General features: G+C 52.1%; 6 protein-coding genes across 6 annotated transcripts; 2 read left to right on the forward strand and 4 right to left on the reverse strand.

Annotated features, from left to right (window-relative positions):
* The first annotated feature begins 2,111 nt into the window (after positions 1-2,111).
* On the forward strand, positions 2,112-3,016 carry BO70DRAFT_201754 (uncharacterized protein). The gene has a single exon (XM_025538598.1). The coding sequence runs from the start codon at positions 2,365-2,367 to the stop codon at positions 2,947-2,949; it is 585 nt and encodes a 194-aa protein (XP_025401615.1). The 5' UTR covers positions 2,112-2,364; the 3' UTR covers positions 2,950-3,016.
* Positions 3,017-4,566: 1,550 nt separating this feature from the next.
* BO70DRAFT_351193 (FAD binding domain protein) lies at positions 4,567-7,905 on the reverse strand (the record flags this gene model as incomplete). Its single annotated transcript, XM_025541731.1, has 4 exons — positions 4,567-4,666; positions 4,867-4,991; positions 5,791-5,820; positions 5,887-7,905. 4 exons carry the CDS (start codon positions 7,903-7,905, stop codon positions 4,567-4,569), a joined length of 2,274 nt encoding a protein of 757 aa, XP_025401616.1.
* A 3,864-nt stretch (positions 7,906-11,769) lies between these two features.
* Positions 11,770-14,046, reverse strand: BO70DRAFT_201790 (putative GABA permease). The gene is made up of 7 exons (XM_025538599.1): positions 13,691-14,046; positions 13,567-13,637; positions 13,404-13,517; positions 13,265-13,347; positions 12,814-13,215; positions 12,438-12,763; positions 11,770-12,375 (listed from the first exon to the last, which is right to left on the reverse strand). The coding sequence occupies exons 1-7, from the start codon at positions 13,844-13,846 to the stop codon at positions 11,923-11,925; spliced, it is 1,605 nt and encodes a 534-aa protein (XP_025401617.1). The 5' UTR covers positions 13,847-14,046; the 3' UTR covers positions 11,770-11,922.
* On the reverse strand, positions 14,047-15,347 carry BO70DRAFT_201879 (uncharacterized protein). The gene is made up of 3 exons (XM_025538601.1): positions 15,013-15,347; positions 14,808-14,925; positions 14,047-14,745 (listed from the first exon to the last, which is right to left on the reverse strand). The coding sequence occupies exons 2-3, from the start codon at positions 14,921-14,923 to the stop codon at positions 14,247-14,249; spliced, it is 615 nt and encodes a 204-aa protein (XP_025401618.1). The 5' UTR covers positions 14,924-14,925; positions 15,013-15,347; the 3' UTR covers positions 14,047-14,246.
* On the forward strand, positions 14,787-16,660 carry BO70DRAFT_427637 (uncharacterized protein; the record flags this gene model as incomplete). Its single annotated transcript, XM_025547898.1, has 5 exons — positions 14,787-15,324; positions 15,388-15,723; positions 15,812-15,954; positions 16,076-16,394; positions 16,475-16,660. The coding sequence occupies exons 1-5, from the start codon at positions 15,049-15,051 to the stop codon at positions 16,658-16,660; spliced, it is 1,260 nt and encodes a 419-aa protein (XP_025401619.1). The 5' UTR covers positions 14,787-15,048.
* Positions 16,661-16,921: 261 nt separating this feature from the next.
* Positions 16,922-18,859, reverse strand: BO70DRAFT_287414 (glycoside hydrolase family 47 protein; the record flags this gene model as incomplete). The annotated part of the gene is made up of 4 exons (XM_025539233.1): positions 16,922-16,967; positions 17,031-17,288; positions 17,343-18,083; positions 18,147-18,859. 4 exons carry the CDS (start codon positions 18,857-18,859, stop codon positions 16,922-16,924), a joined length of 1,758 nt encoding a protein of 585 aa, XP_025401620.1.
* Between the last annotated feature and the right edge of the window lie 1,024 nt (positions 18,860-19,883).

Below are 19,883 nucleotides of genomic sequence, written 5' to 3' on the forward strand. Positions count from 1 at the left end.
GGAGAGTTATCCTCCGTGCCTAGTGCTGCACATACTTGTAGGGCGGGGTGGCTCACCTCCCCCTTTGGGAACGCGAAGGAAAGGTGGCTGCGGCGTCTCAGCCACCGATGACGCAGCCAACAGGATGGACTATTAGCTGCAGTTGCGCTGTGGTGCATGCTGCATTGCAACTGACAGGCCCAGACTGGGTTGCCACCGGGAGGGGCGCCTGCAGCGGAACGCCCGACTGGGACTAGGGGCTGGCGCCTCTTTTGCTTTTTTTCTTTTTTTTTTCTCTTTTTTCTTTTTTTTTTCCCTAGAAAAATTTGGAGTCAGATCCCAGATCGTGCAGGGCTGGAGCAAGGGTGCAGATCCAGGCTGGATCTCGCAGGACAGACCAGTCGGACTGTCGGACAAGGATCATCCCGCCCAAAGGGGAAAGCCACTGAAGAATCGAGTCCCCGACCGGCCACTAACTACTGCTATCTACTACGTTCGATCATCTCTGGCACTGCCATTCCCACCAGAACCACCACCCCACGGGTCAATGAGTTTTATCGCCGTCTTGGGATCTCTGCCGCGTGTCGGAAATCCCGAAGGACTGGTAACAGTTATTCTAGAAAAATCGCGCCTTCAGGGTGAAACACATCCCCTGTCTAGTGTCGCAAGAGGATCGGGCGACCGGCGATTAGAGTATGGATCAGGATAGATCAGGATGGATCACCCAAGGATGGGTCGGTTGACTGCGGCCGCGGCTCGGCTGTGTGACACGAGTCCACGACCCTCATACCGACCGACTATGACCATGATTCTACAGGACCACTTCTGCGTACAGAGTGCTTACTTGACACGATGACACGGCAGTTCACCGCGAAGGAGTCCACGACAGGGGTTCACTAAAGCCACTAGTGAGAAAGGAAGCCATGGTGTAGTATTTGTCATGCCACATGCTGCGGTGTCACCCTCCGGTGGTTCCTGGTTCTTGGGATCCGCCAGACAAGCCCCATCGGCATCATCGGCACATCTTGCCTGTCACCGGTTGGGGGCGTGCATTATTTTGACACAACAATGACAATGGACTCTGACTCGGTCAACCCGTCCGTTCAGCCTTTCAGCCTTTCAGCCTTTCAGATCCGCAATTGTTAACCTGCCCCAGCATATCTCTTAACTAACACACGACTAAGATAGCACTATTCACTGCCTTACTTCCTCCCCTCTTGGCACACATCTAGCCCCCCCTCTACCGAGACCAATCACCGCCTGCTGCTGGAATGTGAGGAGCAATGCAATGGGGCCGTGAATGGCCATCCATGTGCAGCCCATCAAATCATATCCCCGGGACTTTTTACCCCAAGGCACACCAAACTCAAACAAACTTTGCGCTGGAACGCAATTGACATCATACCCGGTTCCAGCATGTCTCACCCGCCCTTCATCGCCCACGAGATCCCCCAACGCGCTGGTGCCGCCTGGCTGCAACTCTCTGCCACTCGACGGATTGATTGACGCTGCCAAATGTCCGAAGTTTCCCCAGTTTGAGGCGCCCCCCTGCCCGGATACCAACTGCCTGGTTGAGCATGGCGCCTCCAATAGCCGGAGCTTCTATTGCATCCCTAGTTCCAAACTCAACTTCCTTCGACCACAGGATGTAACCGCTGCTTCCAGCCTCCAGGGCCGGAAGTTTACCCCCCCCCCCCCCCTGGTAACTAACTACAGTACTGGAGCCCGGGGGCATCAACAAGCAGCAGCAAACACAATGGGCTTCTAGAACATGGAAGGAGTGACCTACCCCGAGGACCATATTCCCCCTGCGGCAACCATGGCGTCCGATCATCTTGGTCCCGGCCAATCCCCCCCCCCCGATCTGCCCTTTATCCATCCCCCCCTTTCTTCCGGACCCATCAGTTCGTCTTTCACGCGCGGAGGATCGACCGATGAGTAAGTGGCTGATCGATCGTCGCTGGGGATGGTGATGGATGGATGGATGTTGATTCTTCAGGCTTTCCTAGCTCCTCCGGCCCTCCCTCTCTCCACTGGGCTGGGCTGGGGAGCCGACCTTCCGGAAATAGACATGACGGCCGTTGTTTGAGAGTCATGGATGATGGACACATGCGACACTAGGGGCTTCTCTCCCACCAAACTAGATAGAATCCAACTTCAATCCTTATGGACTATCGATCGGAGTGACTGGGGCGGCCGGTGGACTTTCGATCTGGTCTAGTATCAGCCACGTTTTCCCATAGCGCTCAAACTATCCCATTGTTCTGCTTGGAAAATTCCTTGTTTCTTCGCCGTTCCCTGTCCTCCTCCCCTTGGTTCGATTGGCTCAAGATTGATTGCTTTGATTGTGATCGGATTAGGCAACCAGGGGTGGAAATCCGTCGTATGGCTTGCATTAGCGGATCGGGTGCTCTGGTCTCTTCCGTCTGCTTTTTTTTTTTTTTTTCCCTTTTCTTCGTCTTCAAATATGTGAACTGGAGGGATGGGGAGGGTTACACCACCAAGGAACGGAGTACCCATTTCCATACTAGTGCTGTTGATTATCTAGTATGTACGTATTTCGGTCCGTTGGTTGCTTCACCGCATACGAGAGAACACGGGAGGAATCCAGGTCCCGGGCAAGGTCTAGATCCAGATCCAAGGAAACTATTACGGGCTCGCTCGCGGAGGATACTACGTCCGCTCGCTCACTCACACTTGGGAGTCAGGGAGTGTCCATCCAGGCCAGGCCCTTTCAAGGCTCAAGCACTGACTCATTGGGATGGCACTGGCAGCGATACGACACTGACACTGACACTGACACTGACAGTGTTGACAGTGTTGACAGTGACCCTGACTGACTGGCACTTACTTACCCATCTATCTACTACTCATCTCATACTCCATCCACCCACAACAAATCCAGAACCCCAGCCCAGCCCATCCCATCCCATCCCATCCCTCACCTGCGTCACGACACCACCATCCTGAAACTCGATATTAATAGATCCCATTCCTTCCTCCCTCACCACCACTACTCACTCACTCACTCACTCACGCACCATCCATCCATCCCTCCCCAGCCGTCTCCGGTGGCGAGTGTGCGTGGGTGGGTAAGGTTGGGATTATGGAGCCCGAGGTGAGGTGTGTTTCGAATGCCGTGCCCCAGGAGATCCCGAAACAAGCAACCCAGATCTGTCCTGTCCAAGTCCAGCCCTAACCCTTCCTTCGTCCGAATTCCAAATCCAAATCCAAATCCCATACCCGGTATCCAGGCTGTCGGGATCTACTTTCCCTCGGGGTGGATGTCCATCTGATACGCATGTGAAACTGGTCCGCATTTCTGCGCTGTTGCTTTTTTGCATGGTCAGTCGGGGGGGGCGATGACGTGGGTGGGTGTGTGTCAGGGTTGGTTGGTTGGTTGGTTGGTGGTTGGTGGTTGGTGGTGGTTGCTGCCTGGTATGTTGCTTCTGCTGCTGCTGCTGCTAGCCTGTTGTGGGGGTGTAGTAGTCTAATCTTAGTATCGTATTATTTTTGTCTCTAGAGATAGAGAGAGTGTGGATGCACTGATACAATTGTTTTCCTACTACTAGTATACTTGGTGAAATGAATCCTAGCCCGCCGTGTCAGGTGTCAAGGGTCAGTCAGCTACTAGCCCACTCACTCATTCAATCCCTGACTGACTGACTGACTGACTCTTCTGACTTGCCGTGGCATCTGACAGACACAAGGGAAGGTGGATGGTGGATGGTAGGTGGGGTGGTTCAGTTGGGAGGGACAAGTCCGTGTGGTGAGACATGCCTGCAGGGTAATTTGCCCTCTGGTATGCGGGATGCATGCGATACGATGGGGGTGGCTTTGTCTGGATCCGTGAGTGTCTCTGGATTCTGCTTCGAGGTGGTACATATATACTAGTACTCAGTACCTTTGCCAGCAGGTTCCTGCAGGTGGTGTGGATCATGTGATGATGCTTATGGCTGGTGCCTGTGGAGGCTCTGCTGGGTACTTTAGACTGTGGAGGGGTCTGGAGGCTGTATGTGAGATTTTCTTTGCATGTAGAATGTGGCAAAGGGTAGATGGTAGATGGTAGATGGTAGGTGAGTTGGTGAGTTGGTGAGGGGATATCATATTTCTATGTGGATAGAATGGTCGGAAAGAGAGGGTAGGTAGGTAGGTACCGTACCCATAAATATTAGATGAGTGACCACTTTTATGATGAATATATCTCCAAGGTAGATACATACATAGATACGACGGTGTAAACGTTTCTTGTTTATAATTGATATATGCTTGATATCAAATATAGACACCACTCCCCGCCCATCCCGTATACAAAACATCTGAGCCAACTCAAGCATGAGGGAGTACCAGATAGTGACAATCCCCTGTTAACTAGGTCTTAGGGTTACCAAGCAGTTGGTACCTCCTCTACATCTTTTCATAAGTAAAACAATAGAATAAAAAAAACATCTCTTATACTAGTAATCACCACCCCTATACTTATTCTTACCCATCTATATGAACCACAGTCTACAGTCCACAGTACATCCATCCTAAGCAATCCCTTTATTCACAACCACCAAACAAGGGAATATTTAAAATATCAAATTAAGATAGCACAGGAAGCAGATATATCTCCTGATCAGATCTCAACCTGGGGGTTATCTTTTCGTAATTGTGGGAGCGAAATGGGTATCCGACATCCTTCCTGTATATATATATATATATATATACTATCTGGTTTCCATTATCAGGGGATTAGATCAAGACCGTGACTTGATTGAACATCGGTAGTCATAAATATAGACGTTCTTCTTATCAAAACAACAACAACAATAATAATAATAGTGATACACTAACAAATCCTGCTGGGAGACAGTCAGAATCAGTAGTAAGTACCATACATACTCCATCCATAGCAGTACTATGATACTATCCCGCTGCAACTCCCAGGCTCCCTTCCAGCCGGTTGCAGGCTTGCAGACAGTTACAAAGGTATCTAGTATATATACTGTTGCCAACAGACCAATTACCTAATAATAATAATAATAATAATAATAATAATAATAATAATAATAATAATAATAATAATAATAATAATAATAGTCTTCCAGATCCATCCCTTCCCATACCACTCTTATGTACCCCAAGACATCTAAAACCATTTTACCTGGTAATACTTCCAACAGGGGGTCCTGGGCCGATGACATGGCCGCGTGACGTGCTGAGAAGACAGGTGATAACAATCATTGGCACCTATCCATCTATTCACCTATCCACCGATGTATATACTCCGCAGACTCGTCAACAAAAGACAAGATATTATTAATTAATCAACCCATGACGAAAGCCTACAGTCACATCCACCTGACCCATCCAAATCATCTTCCTTCCATCCACCCAAGCGCGCATTACAAAGTAGTAAGCAGATTTAGTAAGTAAGTAAGTAGGAAGTGAGTGACGTATAAATCCATGCATTAGGTATTGCTACCACATCAGATAATCTATAATGCAAATACCATACCATACCGACCGTCTGTCTGTCTGTCTCATGACGGAAATCCCGGATCAACCGTAGATACAAGAAAAGAAAAGAAAACATGAAGTAAAAAACCAACCCATCCCGCTAAAGCATCATTAAATCAAATGTACCGACAAAAACAGATGTCAAATCTCACACGAGAGGAGATAAGATTCGGAGTGAAATGGACGTGGATATGAAGGTGGATACGGATATGTCAATATCAATGCAAAGCGATGCTGTGGTCTCGCGATGCGGATTCGCTGTACAGCCGAAGTCAATTCGGCGGATGTTCGGATGGGTGAATTTACCAGGTTTCCTGTTGGGAGAATTAGTCGGTGCTTTAGGTACATATATATATATATATATATATATATATATATATATTGGTAGGAACGGGCACTCACGGCAATGTACTGTCCAGCCTCCTTCTTGTTATCCCAGAACAATTTCGCTTCCTCCATGTTAAGGTTACCCTTAGCCATGGCGACGTCGACCAAAGCGGCCTCGACGCCCTCGCCCATGCCCTTTCCACTGCCGCAGACAAAGACACGTCCGTCCAGGGCGTTGACAACGTACCAGACCAGATCGGCCTGGTTGCGGACCTCTTCCTGGACGTACTTGCTCTCGCCACGACGGCTCTGGACGACCGTGCGGACCTTCTCTTCTTCGACGCCCCACTCGCCACGGTAGAGTTCGTCCAGCAGGGAGTCGCGGACGCCCTGCAACACCCAGACCTTGTTCGCGCAGTTGGCGGACTGCAGACGGCGCTGCACGAAGCCGCGGAACGGAGCAATGCCCACGCCCGCGCCGATCAGGAGCATGGGGCCGTCGGACGCGAACCGCTTCGCCAGCGGGTTGGCCATCAGGCCGCGGAACATGGGGATGTGGATGTCGAGGGTGTGCGGGTCGATGCCCTTCTTCTCGGCCTCGATCACCTGGCGGGCAACCTGCTCGAGGTAACCGGAGCCCACGCCGGTCCGGAAACCGCCCTTCCAATCGTTGGATTCAGCGACGGAGACGGCGATTTCGACCAGACGACGGGTCTCCGTGCCCTTCTGCTTGCAGGAGAGGAGAGGGTCCTGGGAGAGGGAGTAGAAGCGAGGCATGAGGGTGTTGAGGACGGACAGGAGGTGGTCCAGGGGAGGGTGGGAGGAGGGGAAGGCGTGCAGCAGCTGGGAGACGGTGATGTGCGAGCTAGTGCGCAGGTCACAGAACGCACCCTGGCCTTGGGCGGAGGCCAGGAACATGAGGATCTTCTTTTCGCTGGGCTCGCTCGCGTATTCGGCGAGCAAGCGGAACAGAGCCTTGGTGGGGGCATAGCTTTGGATATCAGAGCACCAGTTGAGCAGCTCCCTGCGGGTCGTGATGAGCTCACGGGGCTGGTCGTCGCCCCAGATAGTGGGCCAGCGGCCGTTCGCGGTGCGAACGGTGATCTTCTTGTCGCGGATGGACTTGGGAACACCCAGCAGGTTGAAGATGTCATCGACTTCCTCGTCCTTGTTCCGGGGGCACACTCCAATGGCGCCACCCACGACAAAGTCAACGTCGCCGCTCTCGGTAGGATAGTCGGTCACGTCGATATCAAAGTGGAAGGTCCTCTTCTCCGCACCGCCCTGGGTCAGCTCGCGCGCATGAAACACGGGAGCCCGGTAGACGTTATATGGGGGGTGGGGCTGCACGAAAGGAGGGGGATGGTCGGCAGGGCCCAATTGCATGTCCACGGCCGACGCTGGGATGGCGGAGAAGGAGACAGTCTTCTCCGGCAGATCGGCGATGTTGGTCAGCTCACTGTCCATTGTGAGATAATCGACCCGCAGCTCCAGGCCGTGATAGGCCTTGTTATCTGGAGGAGTCACGGTATCCCCACTGGGGGCCGGGGCAGCGATGCGCGCCAATGGCTGGCTACGGCAGCATCCACCACCGCAGCAAAGAGGCTGGAGCTTCTGGGTACCGCTGGATCCCACATTTTCAAGCACACGCCTCATGTCCTCGGAGTTCTGGGAGATAAGCACCGTGGATGCACGGCGCTGCTTCTCTGGACCATCATCAATGGAAGACTTCCCGGCAAAGTCCTCAACGTCGGACTGGAAATCCGTGGCAGGAGTCTGGACAGAGGGTGTCTCTGAGCCAGTAGAGTCGGTGTCTGGCGAGGAGAGAGACAGAGAGGATGTACTGAAGTTTATGTCGGTGATAGATAGCGACCGAACGCCGCGGGGCTCCTCCGGAACCGGGTTGTCCGGGTGGGAGGTGGACGATACGGGAATGCTCGCATGGTCAGGACCGGGGGAAAGAGCAGACCGCGAGGGTGTGCGCCTCGAGGGCTGTGAAAGAACGGCGTGAACTGTGTATGTCCCGAGACAGATGGTTAGCCATTGAACGAGTAGTGAGTGGCGAATCCGATAGAGAAGGTCAACCATACCCATTGTCTCTGTAGGGGGGTGTCTGTGCAAGCGGATGATACAATTGACGAAACTGATAAAAAGAGAATAAGGGGTGTATGTGCTTAAAAGGCAATGACTAGTCGTAGTGTAGTCCTGTAGTGGTGTGTGGTATTGTAGTCCGAGCAAGACAAGAGCACTGGCCACCGAAAAGGGGTCGGACAAGTCGGTTCACAGGATCAGACGGGCTAGATTAAGCCGGTGGACACAGCAAGCGCGATTGACATCCAGCTCCGACCGGCAATCAGGCGAGTAGGCGGGCAGCAAAGGCAGACAGGAAAGGGCAAGAATGGAGACTGGAGACTGGAGACTGGAGACGGGAGACGGAGAGAAAAAAGGTGGAATTGCTTGAGGACGGGAGAGGCAACTTTGCCTGGGGCAGCCGGTGCCGGGAGAACGGTTCCGATACGCTAGTCTTCTAGGCGACGATGTGCATCAGATTAACTGCCAGTAGTTCGGGATCCTTCTGGGCGGAGGTTGCCGGTGGGCCGACTGTACGGGATGATAAGGGGGAGAATAATATCCTGTAAGTGTAGAGAAGAAAAATAATAATCAGATCCAAACAGTCTGAGTCTGAGTCTGGGGTTGGGGTTGGGGTTATAGTTAAATCAGGAAAAAATCAGATAAAGTGCGAGCGACCGGGGGAGAGAACCAGAGAGAGAGAGTCGCACACAACGAATGGATGATTATTATTCAATCATGAATTCATGGTCGGTTGCCACCACTCGGTGAGTAAACGTAAACGTCATTACCGTCTGTAACTTTACCCGTCCAGAAAAACCGCCGGGAACGTTTATCCCAGCCAAAAGACAAAAGCGCATTCTTTCTTTGTTTCATCTTGGCTACGGAATAGTAGCTGCTAAATTACTTGGTACGACAAATGATCTCAGCAGACACCATTAGATCACCTCTGAGATCAGACCTCCATTTCTCCGTGGGGAGCGAGCGAGTCGAGTTGACAGCCTGATCTGCAGCTAGCGGGACATTTTACTCGACGTGGTAGTAATTGGAGGAAGGCGACTGGAACTGCCCCTCCAGGGCTGATGGAATCCCTATCCCGAGAGGGCATATAATATTCTTGTAAGCAAAGGACCAAAGGTCCCGGGGTCATCACCATCCTCTGGACTCTCATTTGCTTCGCCGCGACCGCCGACCGGTCGCATCCAGAAGGAGAGCAAATGCAATCAACCGGAGTGGCCTGACAGCGGCACTGGCCTGACTCGCGCGTACCGGTATGTATGTTACGACCAAACAGCGCCGCAGCCGAGTCACATTACCGATCTAATCTGATCCGGGTGCAACTCTCTTTGTCCTCGGCTAACCACGCTGGGTTACATTCTTCCCTCCCTCTCTCCCTCTCTCTCTCTCTTCCCCTCCAAATTCGAAGGGGAGGGGGTGCAGGAGAAGTCCCGGAGACTCGTTCCGGATGTGACCCCATGATCGTTTCTACTGTCTAGTCGCTGGGAGAACATGATGGAATCAATCAATTAACCATGAAAAGTAAAAATACGATGCCCACTCACGTGACCGTCTTTGACTCTGGTTCCGGATCAGATAACTTTTCGGCGACCGGCGGGATTTCCTGCTCCGGGTTCATCCCACTCCCCCGGCAGTTGGCGCGCTGAGACTTGCCTGCCTGCTTGCCTGCTTGTCCTTGCCACCTGTCTTGTCTTGATTCTACTTGTTTGTTTACTTACTGATTGGTCCCAACCATTTACTATGATGATTGATTAGTATTCAAAAAGAACCCCAACCTCCCCCCCTCCCCCCACACAATCCCTAATTATCCCCCCAGTTGCCCTCCCACGGACCAGAATCGCCCGTGTAACCAAACCCAGGTGAGTGTGACAGGTCACCTGGCGACCAGACGGTCGGTCAGTCGGTGGAGTGGGGCGCCCCCCTTCTTCTCTAGGGCCTAATCCCTTTCCCCTTCCGAATCCGACATCGGCCGAGTCCGACACTACTTCCCCATATCAATCAAATCAATCAATCAGATAGGGAGATCGATAGTACCTACGGAGTACCTTACCTTACCTACCTACCTACCAACCTAAGATAGATAGTTTCACGCCCGGATTCCTTCGCTCTTGGCCTTGGCTGGCTTGGTTTGTACGCCGTACTCTGTACTCCTTGATGATAATGGTAACAATGGAATATGTAATAATCGAGCTTATCCCCGGGAATCAGGAAGAATAAGAGGGATTTACTTAAGTAGGAAGAAAGAAAGAAAAGAAAAGAAGGGAAGGTAAGGAAAGGCCCCGGCGTCGCGTCTCCATCTCCGTCTCCGTCTCCGTCTCCATCCTTGATCCTACTGGTGCCCGTAAATCATAAACAGACAAATCCGTTAAATCATGACTAAAAGGAATACTTCATCTCCATCTCCATCTCCATGACCCGTATTTTTTTTTTCCAGAATAAATTAGTCGAACCCACAACACGACACGGCAAGAACAGGTTTCTGTTTTCTAGGGTGACTTCTCGAAGCTGTCCCCGGGTCCCGACTCCCGACTCCCGTTACAGCGGGCGGGACTGGGAGATCAGGGGGAGAGGACTGGGTGGATGGATGGATGGATGGATGATGATCTGATTATGATGCAGTTGGCCGCCGGAAATACGGAGCAATCATTACCACTACTGTGTAATGTGTATGCATGAGGCCGAGTTTTCGGTGCTTGTCTCAACACTCAACACTCATTCCCTAATTAGCACCTATGCCCAACACTCCACACAGACCGGAATTGATTTGTGACCACGAGAATGAAAAGCAGACACCAGAACGGAACTGTTCTGCACGCCAGGAATGGAAAAAGGGATGGTGGAGGAGATCCCTGGTCAGGAGAACTCCGACCCGGAGCATCCTGTCCTGTGTACTTGCATGTGTAGTGTGTGCATGTGTGCATGTGTACATGTGTAGCTGGAACTTGTGCCAGTAGTACAGTAGTACAGTAGTACAGTAGTAGTAGCCAGTAGTAGCCACGGTACTCCGTACTAGATACGCAATAATACCAGCCCCCCCCCCCTTTAGGCCCTTAGCCCCCCTTAGCCTTAGACAATAATAGCGCCTGGGCTGAACTGGTTTATCAGATCGAGCTGAAACCCCCAGGCCCGAATAATCCATGAAGCCAAGGCCCAAGCTACTGACCGAGCTGAAGACGTACTATACTGCGTACAGTAAAGTTTCTTCAGCTAGGGGGAACGAGGAGTGGAGACGGAGCGGACGTCTTTGACACGAGAATTTTAGGTTCGCGGTGGATAGACGGGCTGAGAGTGGACACTGGACACTACACTAAACATGGTACTCTCTTGCACTGTGGATTTGGGTTGATGGGGCGAGTGAGTGAATGTCAAAGTGATGTCTGGATGCGCTGCTTAGAGGAGATGGATGACATGGACCCCAAGGTATGCTAGAATGTTATAGGTTCATTTATCTTGGTTTTTGACGTTTTCGGGGGGTTGGGTGGGTGGTTTAACTGGAGGTGCAGACGGGTGGATGCACAGGACATATATCCGGGTGTGGATGAGGATCGGATATGGTCCACCAGCGTCATCGTCTCCGTCATCGGCATCGTCACCGTCACCGTCAGGGGTCTGGGGATCGGGAAGATGCGTTTTCCTGCAGATATAATTGGAAGTAGTGGGATGGAGTATCCGCAGCGTAGCATGTTTCACCTCTATGGAAAGGCGCATGCTGGGCATGTAGCTCGGAGAGCCATTTCCGCCGGATGGATGGATGGATGGATACCCAACATCCGGGATTTATCCAGACTGGGCTGCTTGGGTGTTTGATTTGCCTGTTATGGTATTTGGGATGATGCTCACTATGTATGGCGTATGTGCCGCTGTGAGTGGATGGGTGGTTTGTTCTTGTTCCCGCAGAATGTATGCGGTTCCTGGCTCGAGAAAACCAGCTCCTGTGGACGAATAGAGACTTATCAACCCTTCCTTGATAATCAAAACCCGCAAGTTTCATAGTAGCTAAAGGACAAAAATAGCAAAACCCACCTAGTATATATCCCTCATATCAAAATCCCTTTTAACCAAAGCCACCGGCGCAACAAACCGATATCTCCCGCGGAAAATGTAGTACAGCGACGCAAACCCAACCACACCCACATACATGACCACACTCCAATTCATCGTCTGCTCATCAACACGCTTCGTCAATGGAAAGAACGAAAACACGAAAATGGGCAGCAGGAAGGCCAGACTGGCGATGTTGATGGCCATTCCGAAGCGGCCGAGCGACCAGCGCCGCGGTGGGAGGGTTTCCCCGCGCAGTCGTTTGACTAGGATACAGCCGATTGATATGATATAGGCAGACATGAGGGAGGTGATTGTTAAGGAGATGATGGCGAGTAGAGCCACGTCGGATCCGATGTTGATGAGGCTTAGGAGGACGGTGACGACCAGGGAGACGAGGACGGAATTTAAGGGGATGTTCCAGCCGGGGGTTACCTGATCCATGGAATTAGGGTCTGGGGGAGAAGGGGTCTGCGGGTGGGGGTTATGCGGCTTACGTATGCAAAGAAGGAGGAGAATGGAAGGCCTTGGTCTCGCGCGAAAGACCACAGCTGCCGGGATGCTGTGGCTACCTCGGTGATGGTGCTGGCTGTGAGCGTGATGACTAGTATGGCTGTCATGGTGTTTGTTGCGGCGTAGTTGTTGGTGGTGTTGTAGAATATTTGGATGAAGGGGTATTTGGTTGGACTGTTGAGGATGGCGTTGACATCACCAAGGGTGAAGCATAGTGTGACGACCATGATGAGCCCGAGGACTCCATTGACTCCGACGGCGGACATCATAGCCTTCGGGAGTGTCTCTGACGCGTCTTTGATTTCTTCGCCTGCTATATGTTAGTGGTTATTTATGAGTAACAAGAGTCCTTGGACAGACACATATGGACCGAGCAATCATATCCTATCATCGAGGTGATAGTGGTCGACAACCCAACCAAAGTAGCAGTTCCGGGGCTACCCCATCCACCTCCATCGTAGAAATCAGTGAAGACGGCTTTGGCGCTGTTTCGAGGAGCCAATACCCAGAGTGGGATGATGATGGCAAACAGGCCCACGACATGAATTATCAGGATCAGACCTTCCACCATAGGAAGGTTCTTGGCGAGGAACGTGTTGAAGAGGATGGAAAATGCCGTGATAGCTATAACAAGTAGGGCACCATGCCATCGCTCAAAGACGTACGTCGGGTGATTCAGGACAATCAGGCCTTGGATGATTGTGCCTGCGAGATATGCTATAGACACGATAGCACATTGCCAACCCATTGCACACAGCCATCCTATCTTCATCAGTCTCGGCTCTAGCAGGGGCAGAAGAGTCAGACATACCTGTTATATAGCTCAGGAACTTCTGGCCCTGACGAGGAGCAAATTCAGATACCCAGTGATACTGGCCTCCCGATGTTGGAGACCTATCGACACACGTTAGAACCGACATGATTCTCAGGAAGGTCTCTGGGTAAAGTACATAGAGGCCATCTCTGCTATGCTGGCAAATACAAGAGCAAACCCTGCCGTGACGATGATAAACCCCCATATCAACCCGGCAGTTCCTCCATCAGTCAAACCACTAGACAAGAGTCTGCAATGAAATCAGTCCAGCAACCTCTCAAACCAGTTAGATCACTCACGTCAATATAACCTCCCATGTGGAAATCAAAGTGCAGCCGAATCCGAGGATCGAAATGAACTTGAAATTTCTCTTTCCGGCATCAATACACAGAATCAAAGCAAAAGAGCGATATATAAACTCACCCTTAAGACTTGCACCCGGCCCAATGAACTCATCTCATGTTGGTCTCTGATAGTACCCATGTACTTGGGGGCAACCAGGCCCTTTGAAGAATACTCGCCATTTTCAGGGCATGTCTCTGGCGACTGCCTTTCATGTTGGACATTCCCAAGAGCCATATCGAAAAAAAAGGCGAGACGAGAGAGTCTGCTTCAGATACAATAAGACGAATTGAGGAGTTCAGCGAGTAGACAATCCCCAGTTTTCTTCGCCCTAGACCGACCACGACGAGTGTCCATCGAGGAAAGCGACACATTCTTGTGAGACGTGAGCTATTTCCTTTGCCAAATCCTAGAATCTCATGAATAGGCAATCCGCCGGTCGATCCTTGCATTGCAGGTGTGCATTGGCTAGCTTCAAATAGCGATCGAACAGGTTTTGCTTTTTTCTCCCTTTAATTCGGAATCCTGATACGAGCTCGCATCCGGTCACGACGTGGACTCGAAACTGCTGCGATGATTTGGAGACAACGACGTCCAGTCCAAATTGTAGCGACATCCACTTCTCAGTCCTCATTTCTCAATGGTCGACAGGTTCATTAACAACAGCCCTGTGAAAGTCCAACAGAGAGACGAGCGAAAAGAGTAAACGGACAAGGCAACCGGCCTCCCGGGCAGAAAACGAAAACGAGGCAGTCTCTCTGGGCCTCCCCCACGTTCGTTTCACCGACGAGCGTCCTTCAGCCGATGCGTAACGTGGGCCTGGACGGATATTGGACGATGTCCAGTCTGATGCGCGCACCGCAATAATGGCGATGGGTGTGACAGCAGGAGTCTGGCTAGGCATCGCCCATCGCCCATCGCCCATCGCCCCCAGCCGCGTCGTGTCCATTCGTCCGCCTGACGGATCGTCGTCATTAACGTGGGCAGCCATGCAGCCTAAATTGGGGGGTCTGGATCGGCATCGAGCTCTTGTCCATACAGCTGGTCGGTTTGATGTGAGTCGGGAGATGCTGTGTGTCAGGACCTCTGTCGCGAGGGATATTGGCTCATTGTAGGTGGGCGAGGCAGCGGACCGGCTGATCGATCGCAGTTAAGTTAGAGTTAACTCGTCCCTCCTCGCTTGGCTGGGTAGTCTGGCCTTTTTGATTGACATCCTTTCTTTTCTTTTCTTCCCCCCGAAATTGCCATCCATTCAAGTATGTAAGACCGGTGTATCTGGAGGAGAGCAAGCTCTTGGAAGCGCATCATGTACATATCTATCTAGCTGCGTCGAACGCGTGGGCTCTAGATCCGTCAGAGACCAACCGCAAAGAAGACATCGGAGAAAGGAAAAGAAACATCACCTTAGCTGATCTAGCTTGCATGATATATGGTAAGGTATGGATATAACCCCGCCATCACGGCCAATGTTGTGGGTGGTGGTCTTTGCGTCCATCTTCCTGTCTTCCTCAGCCACGACCATGAGTCCGGATATCCCCCCAGGACAGTCGGCCCCCTTCCAGGTGGTGGACGACTTGCATCACGGAGCGTGGATCATCATCAACGGTGCGATGGGCCTGGTGCTTTCACTGGCCAGCTTCTTCATCCGACTGTATGTGCGGCTGGCACTGCATCCGCCCTTCGCGTATGATGATTATGTCCTGTTGGGAGCGAGGGTGAGTTCCCGCCAGCAGAAGAGAGAGTAAGGAGGAAAATAACCCCCGACCACTTGCCACCAGACCGTCGCCATCATCCAATCCGCCCTCCTATTCGACGCGACCTCCCTCGGCCTGGGAACGTCCACCCACCTCCTCCAACCCACCAACAACCAGCTAACCCAAATCCAAACCCTCACCACCATCGGCGACATCCTCTTCCTCACCACCCTCTACATCTCCAAATGCTGCGTCCTAGGCATCTACCTCCGTCTGACGCCCCGGAAGCCGCACAACCGGGCCTCGCAGGCCACCCTGGCTCTCTGCACCGCGTGCCTCATCGCCGCCGTGCTCGTCGTCGCCGTGAACTGCGAGCTGAATCGTCCCTGGGAAGGATTCGGGGCGCAATGCGTGGATCTTGTATATATACACTTTATCTTTATATCTCCATATACATCCCCCAGGGCAAAAGGAAGACACAGCTAATGAGTGAATGAATGCGCCGCAGCTTCAACGGTGGCGATTCATCGTCGCGCTCGATATCGTAACGGAACTGATCCTCTTTGGGCTGGCCGTTGCGCTTCTCTGGGGGTTGTTTATGTCTGTAGGACGGAAGTTGATGATCGGGTTTGCGTTTGTGTTTCGGCTTCCGTGAGTTTTGAGTCCACTCCATCCTCGCCCGTCGCCCTACCTAGTATACATGTATACATGCATACATGCATCCCCGCACATCTGTAACATCACTAACCCGCCCAACCAAACAAACCAAAAGCCTAATCATCTTCTCCATCCTCCACATCATCACCATCCAGCAGAACATCCACGATCCCGACCCCACGCTCGCCGTCGTGGGCCCCATCATCTGGGCGCAGGTCGAACTCAACTACGCCCTGGTGGCGTGCAGCGTGTTCTGCCTGCGACCGTTCATGGCCGCCGTGAGCACGAATTATGGGACCGCGGGGGACTCGAATCTGGAGGGTAGCGGAGGCGCGAGGTCGTTGAAGATCCGCGGGGGCTTGTCGTCGAAGGAGGGGTCCGGGGGGAGGTCCCTGGCGGGGGCTGGGGCGAGGGATGGGAGGAGGGAGGGGAGGGTTTGGGGGATGGCGTGGGATTTGAGATGGGGTTGGTGTTGGGGAGGGTTGAGGGGGTTCGAGAAGACGGAGGACAGCAGAATGGTGTTGCTGGGCGGTCTATTGAGCTTGAGCTAGATCTTGTGGAGAGAGGGGGGCGGGATAGCGTTGGGAGTGAGGGTGGGAGTGCGAAGAAGATGGTTATTCGGAAGGATGTGGAGTATTCCATCGAGTATAACGGTGAGAGCTCCAATGCGGGTGGGCAAGGTATGGATTACTGGGTTTGATGGTGTATATAGATAGGTTGGAATTTATCAGTACGGTTCCGCATTCACATATGTCTCTGGAGTATTGAAGGGAATGTTGTATGACTATTTGACACCAATTCCAACCGAATGCTGGTCTTCTGTATGTACATATGCCATCCGGATTGAAAAAAACACACCACTGGGGGGGGGGGGGGGGACACCTGTTCGCCAATTTAAGCCCCAGCGCTAACATCTATGACAGAAAAGAAAAAAGAAAAAGAAAAAGGCGGACGGCCGTATTTACACATAAGCAGATGGGCGTCTAAATGGATGTGCTTCGGTGTTCCTATGCTACTGTTAGCGACTGTACTCGTAGAACATGAGCGACGTCGACCGCAAAGACACTTACAGAACATATTCGTCGAGGTTCACGAGATCGGGCTCAGAGAAGGTGAGATAGAAGTATTTCAAAGTTTCTGCCAGCCAGAAACTCTCCATGTAGTCCATCAGTGGCGACTCGGGGTCCCGAACGTCTGCGATTGCCGCATGGCCATAGGCAGTCCGTGCCATCCGCTCGATGTTTTGGAACATCCTCCACGCGGAGTCTTGCAAAGAGTTGTCTCCCGTGATCCGGTACATGATGAAGACGGACTCGATGGCCTCGGGTCTAGAAGCGATATTAGATGCAAGGAGCTGTACCACAGACCGATGTAAGACATACCTTAGGAGATACTGGGGATCCGGAATATCAGCCACGCCTGGCGGCAACTTCTTACCCTGGGCAATGGACTCGGCATCTGAGCTCGAGTGGGAGTTCTGGGACAACTTGCAGCTTCTACCCTCCTTGCACACTGTAAGATGCAGAATCTCGGGCATGATCCCGGTTGGCATGACATCATACGCCCAGATGCACCCATCAACCAACTTCCGCGCGATAGACAGTTCTTCTGGCCGGTCAAACACCTTGGAGCCGATGCCCACAGTGCCACCTAAGAAGCACTTGAGGTGCTCCCACTGGGGCTCCATGTTTATTTTGCTGGCGCCGGCATGGAGGTTTCCCGCGAAGAGGATATCGCGACCATCCTCGGTCATCGGACGGAAAAGAAGGCGACTTTTCATCGCCCCCATGAAAGAGTCGTACATTTTACGGTATTGGTTCGTCTGTCCCCCAAGCAGCATGTGCTCCTTCGGGAGGTACTCGTAGGTCGAGTCGGCCATTCCTCCGATGGTAAATCGGGGATCAGCAAGCTCCAAGTCCCGAGCATTGACCATCATGGGCCACATCCCCGGAACTTTGGTCTTTGGCTGCTCTTCTTCCAGGAAATTTGCGATCCTTTGGATGGCATCAAAGTACTTGGGATCTTTGGTCAGTTGAGACATCCGTGTGAACTCCAAGTTCAAGGACCCAATTTCTGCAAGAATGGTGTTTCGGCTCGCCTCGATGTTCAAACCTCCCGCGGATCTAGATACCGGTCAGCATTGTTGTGCTTTGTGGATGGGTTTCCCGTCCTTGTATATGCCTTACCTGGTCCATTCCCACCGCGATTGCGGCATTCTGTTATGAGTGTCGAAACATCCATAGATCATATCGGCGATCTCGGTTGCCTTCTGCAGGAGAATCGGATATTTACCATGAGTCAAGTCGTAGGCACCAAGGAGCCCACCTAGGTACCGAATGTTGGTCTCGAAAACGTTGATCTGGATAGCATCTGTAGTCGTAAAGTCAATCTGTTCGATTGCTTCCAGTGCCTCCTCGAATTCATCCATGAGGTCCATAATGACAAGTGTATCCAGAGAATCAACCAAGGTGGCTGCCCAGCCCGCAAATGTCTCGCGATGACCACCACTGAGGGGCGACAGTTCGTCCCGCAACCAGGCATTCTCCTTGTATCCTTTCCACGCATGCTTGAAAGCCTTTTTGACGGCACGCTGCCTTCTCGTTCTTCCCCATCGTGCGAACCACGACTCTCTGGGGAATTTATATTGGATCCGTGGGATCGGAGACGACGGAGCGGTGGGAAGAGGAATGTATTTTGAGATTGGGAATTGTTCGACATGCTTCACCCAACGAAACCGGGTGTTTTTGTGCGGCGGCTCTTCGTCTAGGTGTTGCTTATGATGATGATGATGATGACCATGTGGTGTCCGCGCACCGGGCGGCAGACTAGAGAAAAGAATGTATGTAAGGCATATGAGAATGATTGTGGGGAGCATATAGCTCCGTCGAGAGACTATCATGGCGAACAAAGTAAAGTACTCAATTGGGGATCGCTAATATAACGAAGAGAAGTAGACGCTAAGGGAGAGGACAGCTGTTCGGGCACAGCAATGGACTATATTATAGAAGAGATGAGCAACATGGGGGAGGCGAGGGCATGCTCGATGCCGGACCAAACGATGTTACTTCGGCTTGAAACGCCGACAACGAAATCAAAAGAGGGGGTGGTTGTCCAAGTCTGAAAAGGAACGACAGATCAGGACGAGTGTTCTTCGCAAGGGCACTCCGGGACGAGCTGGGCAAGGCGTGGGCTCCGTGTATATACCCTGCCGTAAAGGATCGGCCCCCTGTTCGGTCCTTTTCTCCCTCTCAAGGCTAGCAAATAAGCATGAACGGAGAGGTGGAGGAATGTTGCATCCGAGCGTTTATTGCTCCATCTCATAAGCGCCCAGTCAAGGGTGGCATGTTGATCACATCATCACCACAAATTGAAAGAGGAGACAAAGAAACCGCATTTGATTCACGGGCGAAGGAGCTTACCGGAGTAAGTAATAGCAAAGCGGAGAATAAACAAGCAATATGGGCAAAGGATCTGCCCATTGCGTAAGCTAGTGGTCCCTTGGACCCTGGCCGGCCGTCGAGATCGCGTGAGAGGCGACTCGGGGGGAGGGGATTTCTATTCTTGTCCATCTTGACGTCCTTCCCTCGGGATAAGACCCCCTTGTGGTCTCAGCCTCATTAACGGAGCATTGTCCCGCGTCTTGGCGGAGGGAGTTGCCTGCAGTCTGCCAGTCAGTTCGGTAGATAGTGAGACTGCTTGAAGTTAGAACAGGCGTTGGGTTCAAATTGTTTCCCCCCCTGGATTGAAGACCATGGGAGTCTAGACTAGACGCCGAGACGGGGCCGTCCGACCAACTGCGCCTCGAATCAGAATGGATCAATCAAGGGTCGAGTCGGGGATAGATAGAATGTTGGTGGTGGTGAAAGAAAGGGAAGTGGAACCGTAGGAGTCAGGACCCAGACGGACCAAGGATTAATCTCTGG

The sequence above is a fragment of the Aspergillus heteromorphus genome (assembly GCF_003184545.1).
Source record: "Aspergillus heteromorphus CBS 117.55 chromosome Unknown BO70scaffold_6, whole genome shotgun sequence".
NCBI classification, from domain to species: Eukaryota; Fungi; Ascomycota; class Eurotiomycetes; order Eurotiales; family Aspergillaceae; genus Aspergillus; species Aspergillus heteromorphus.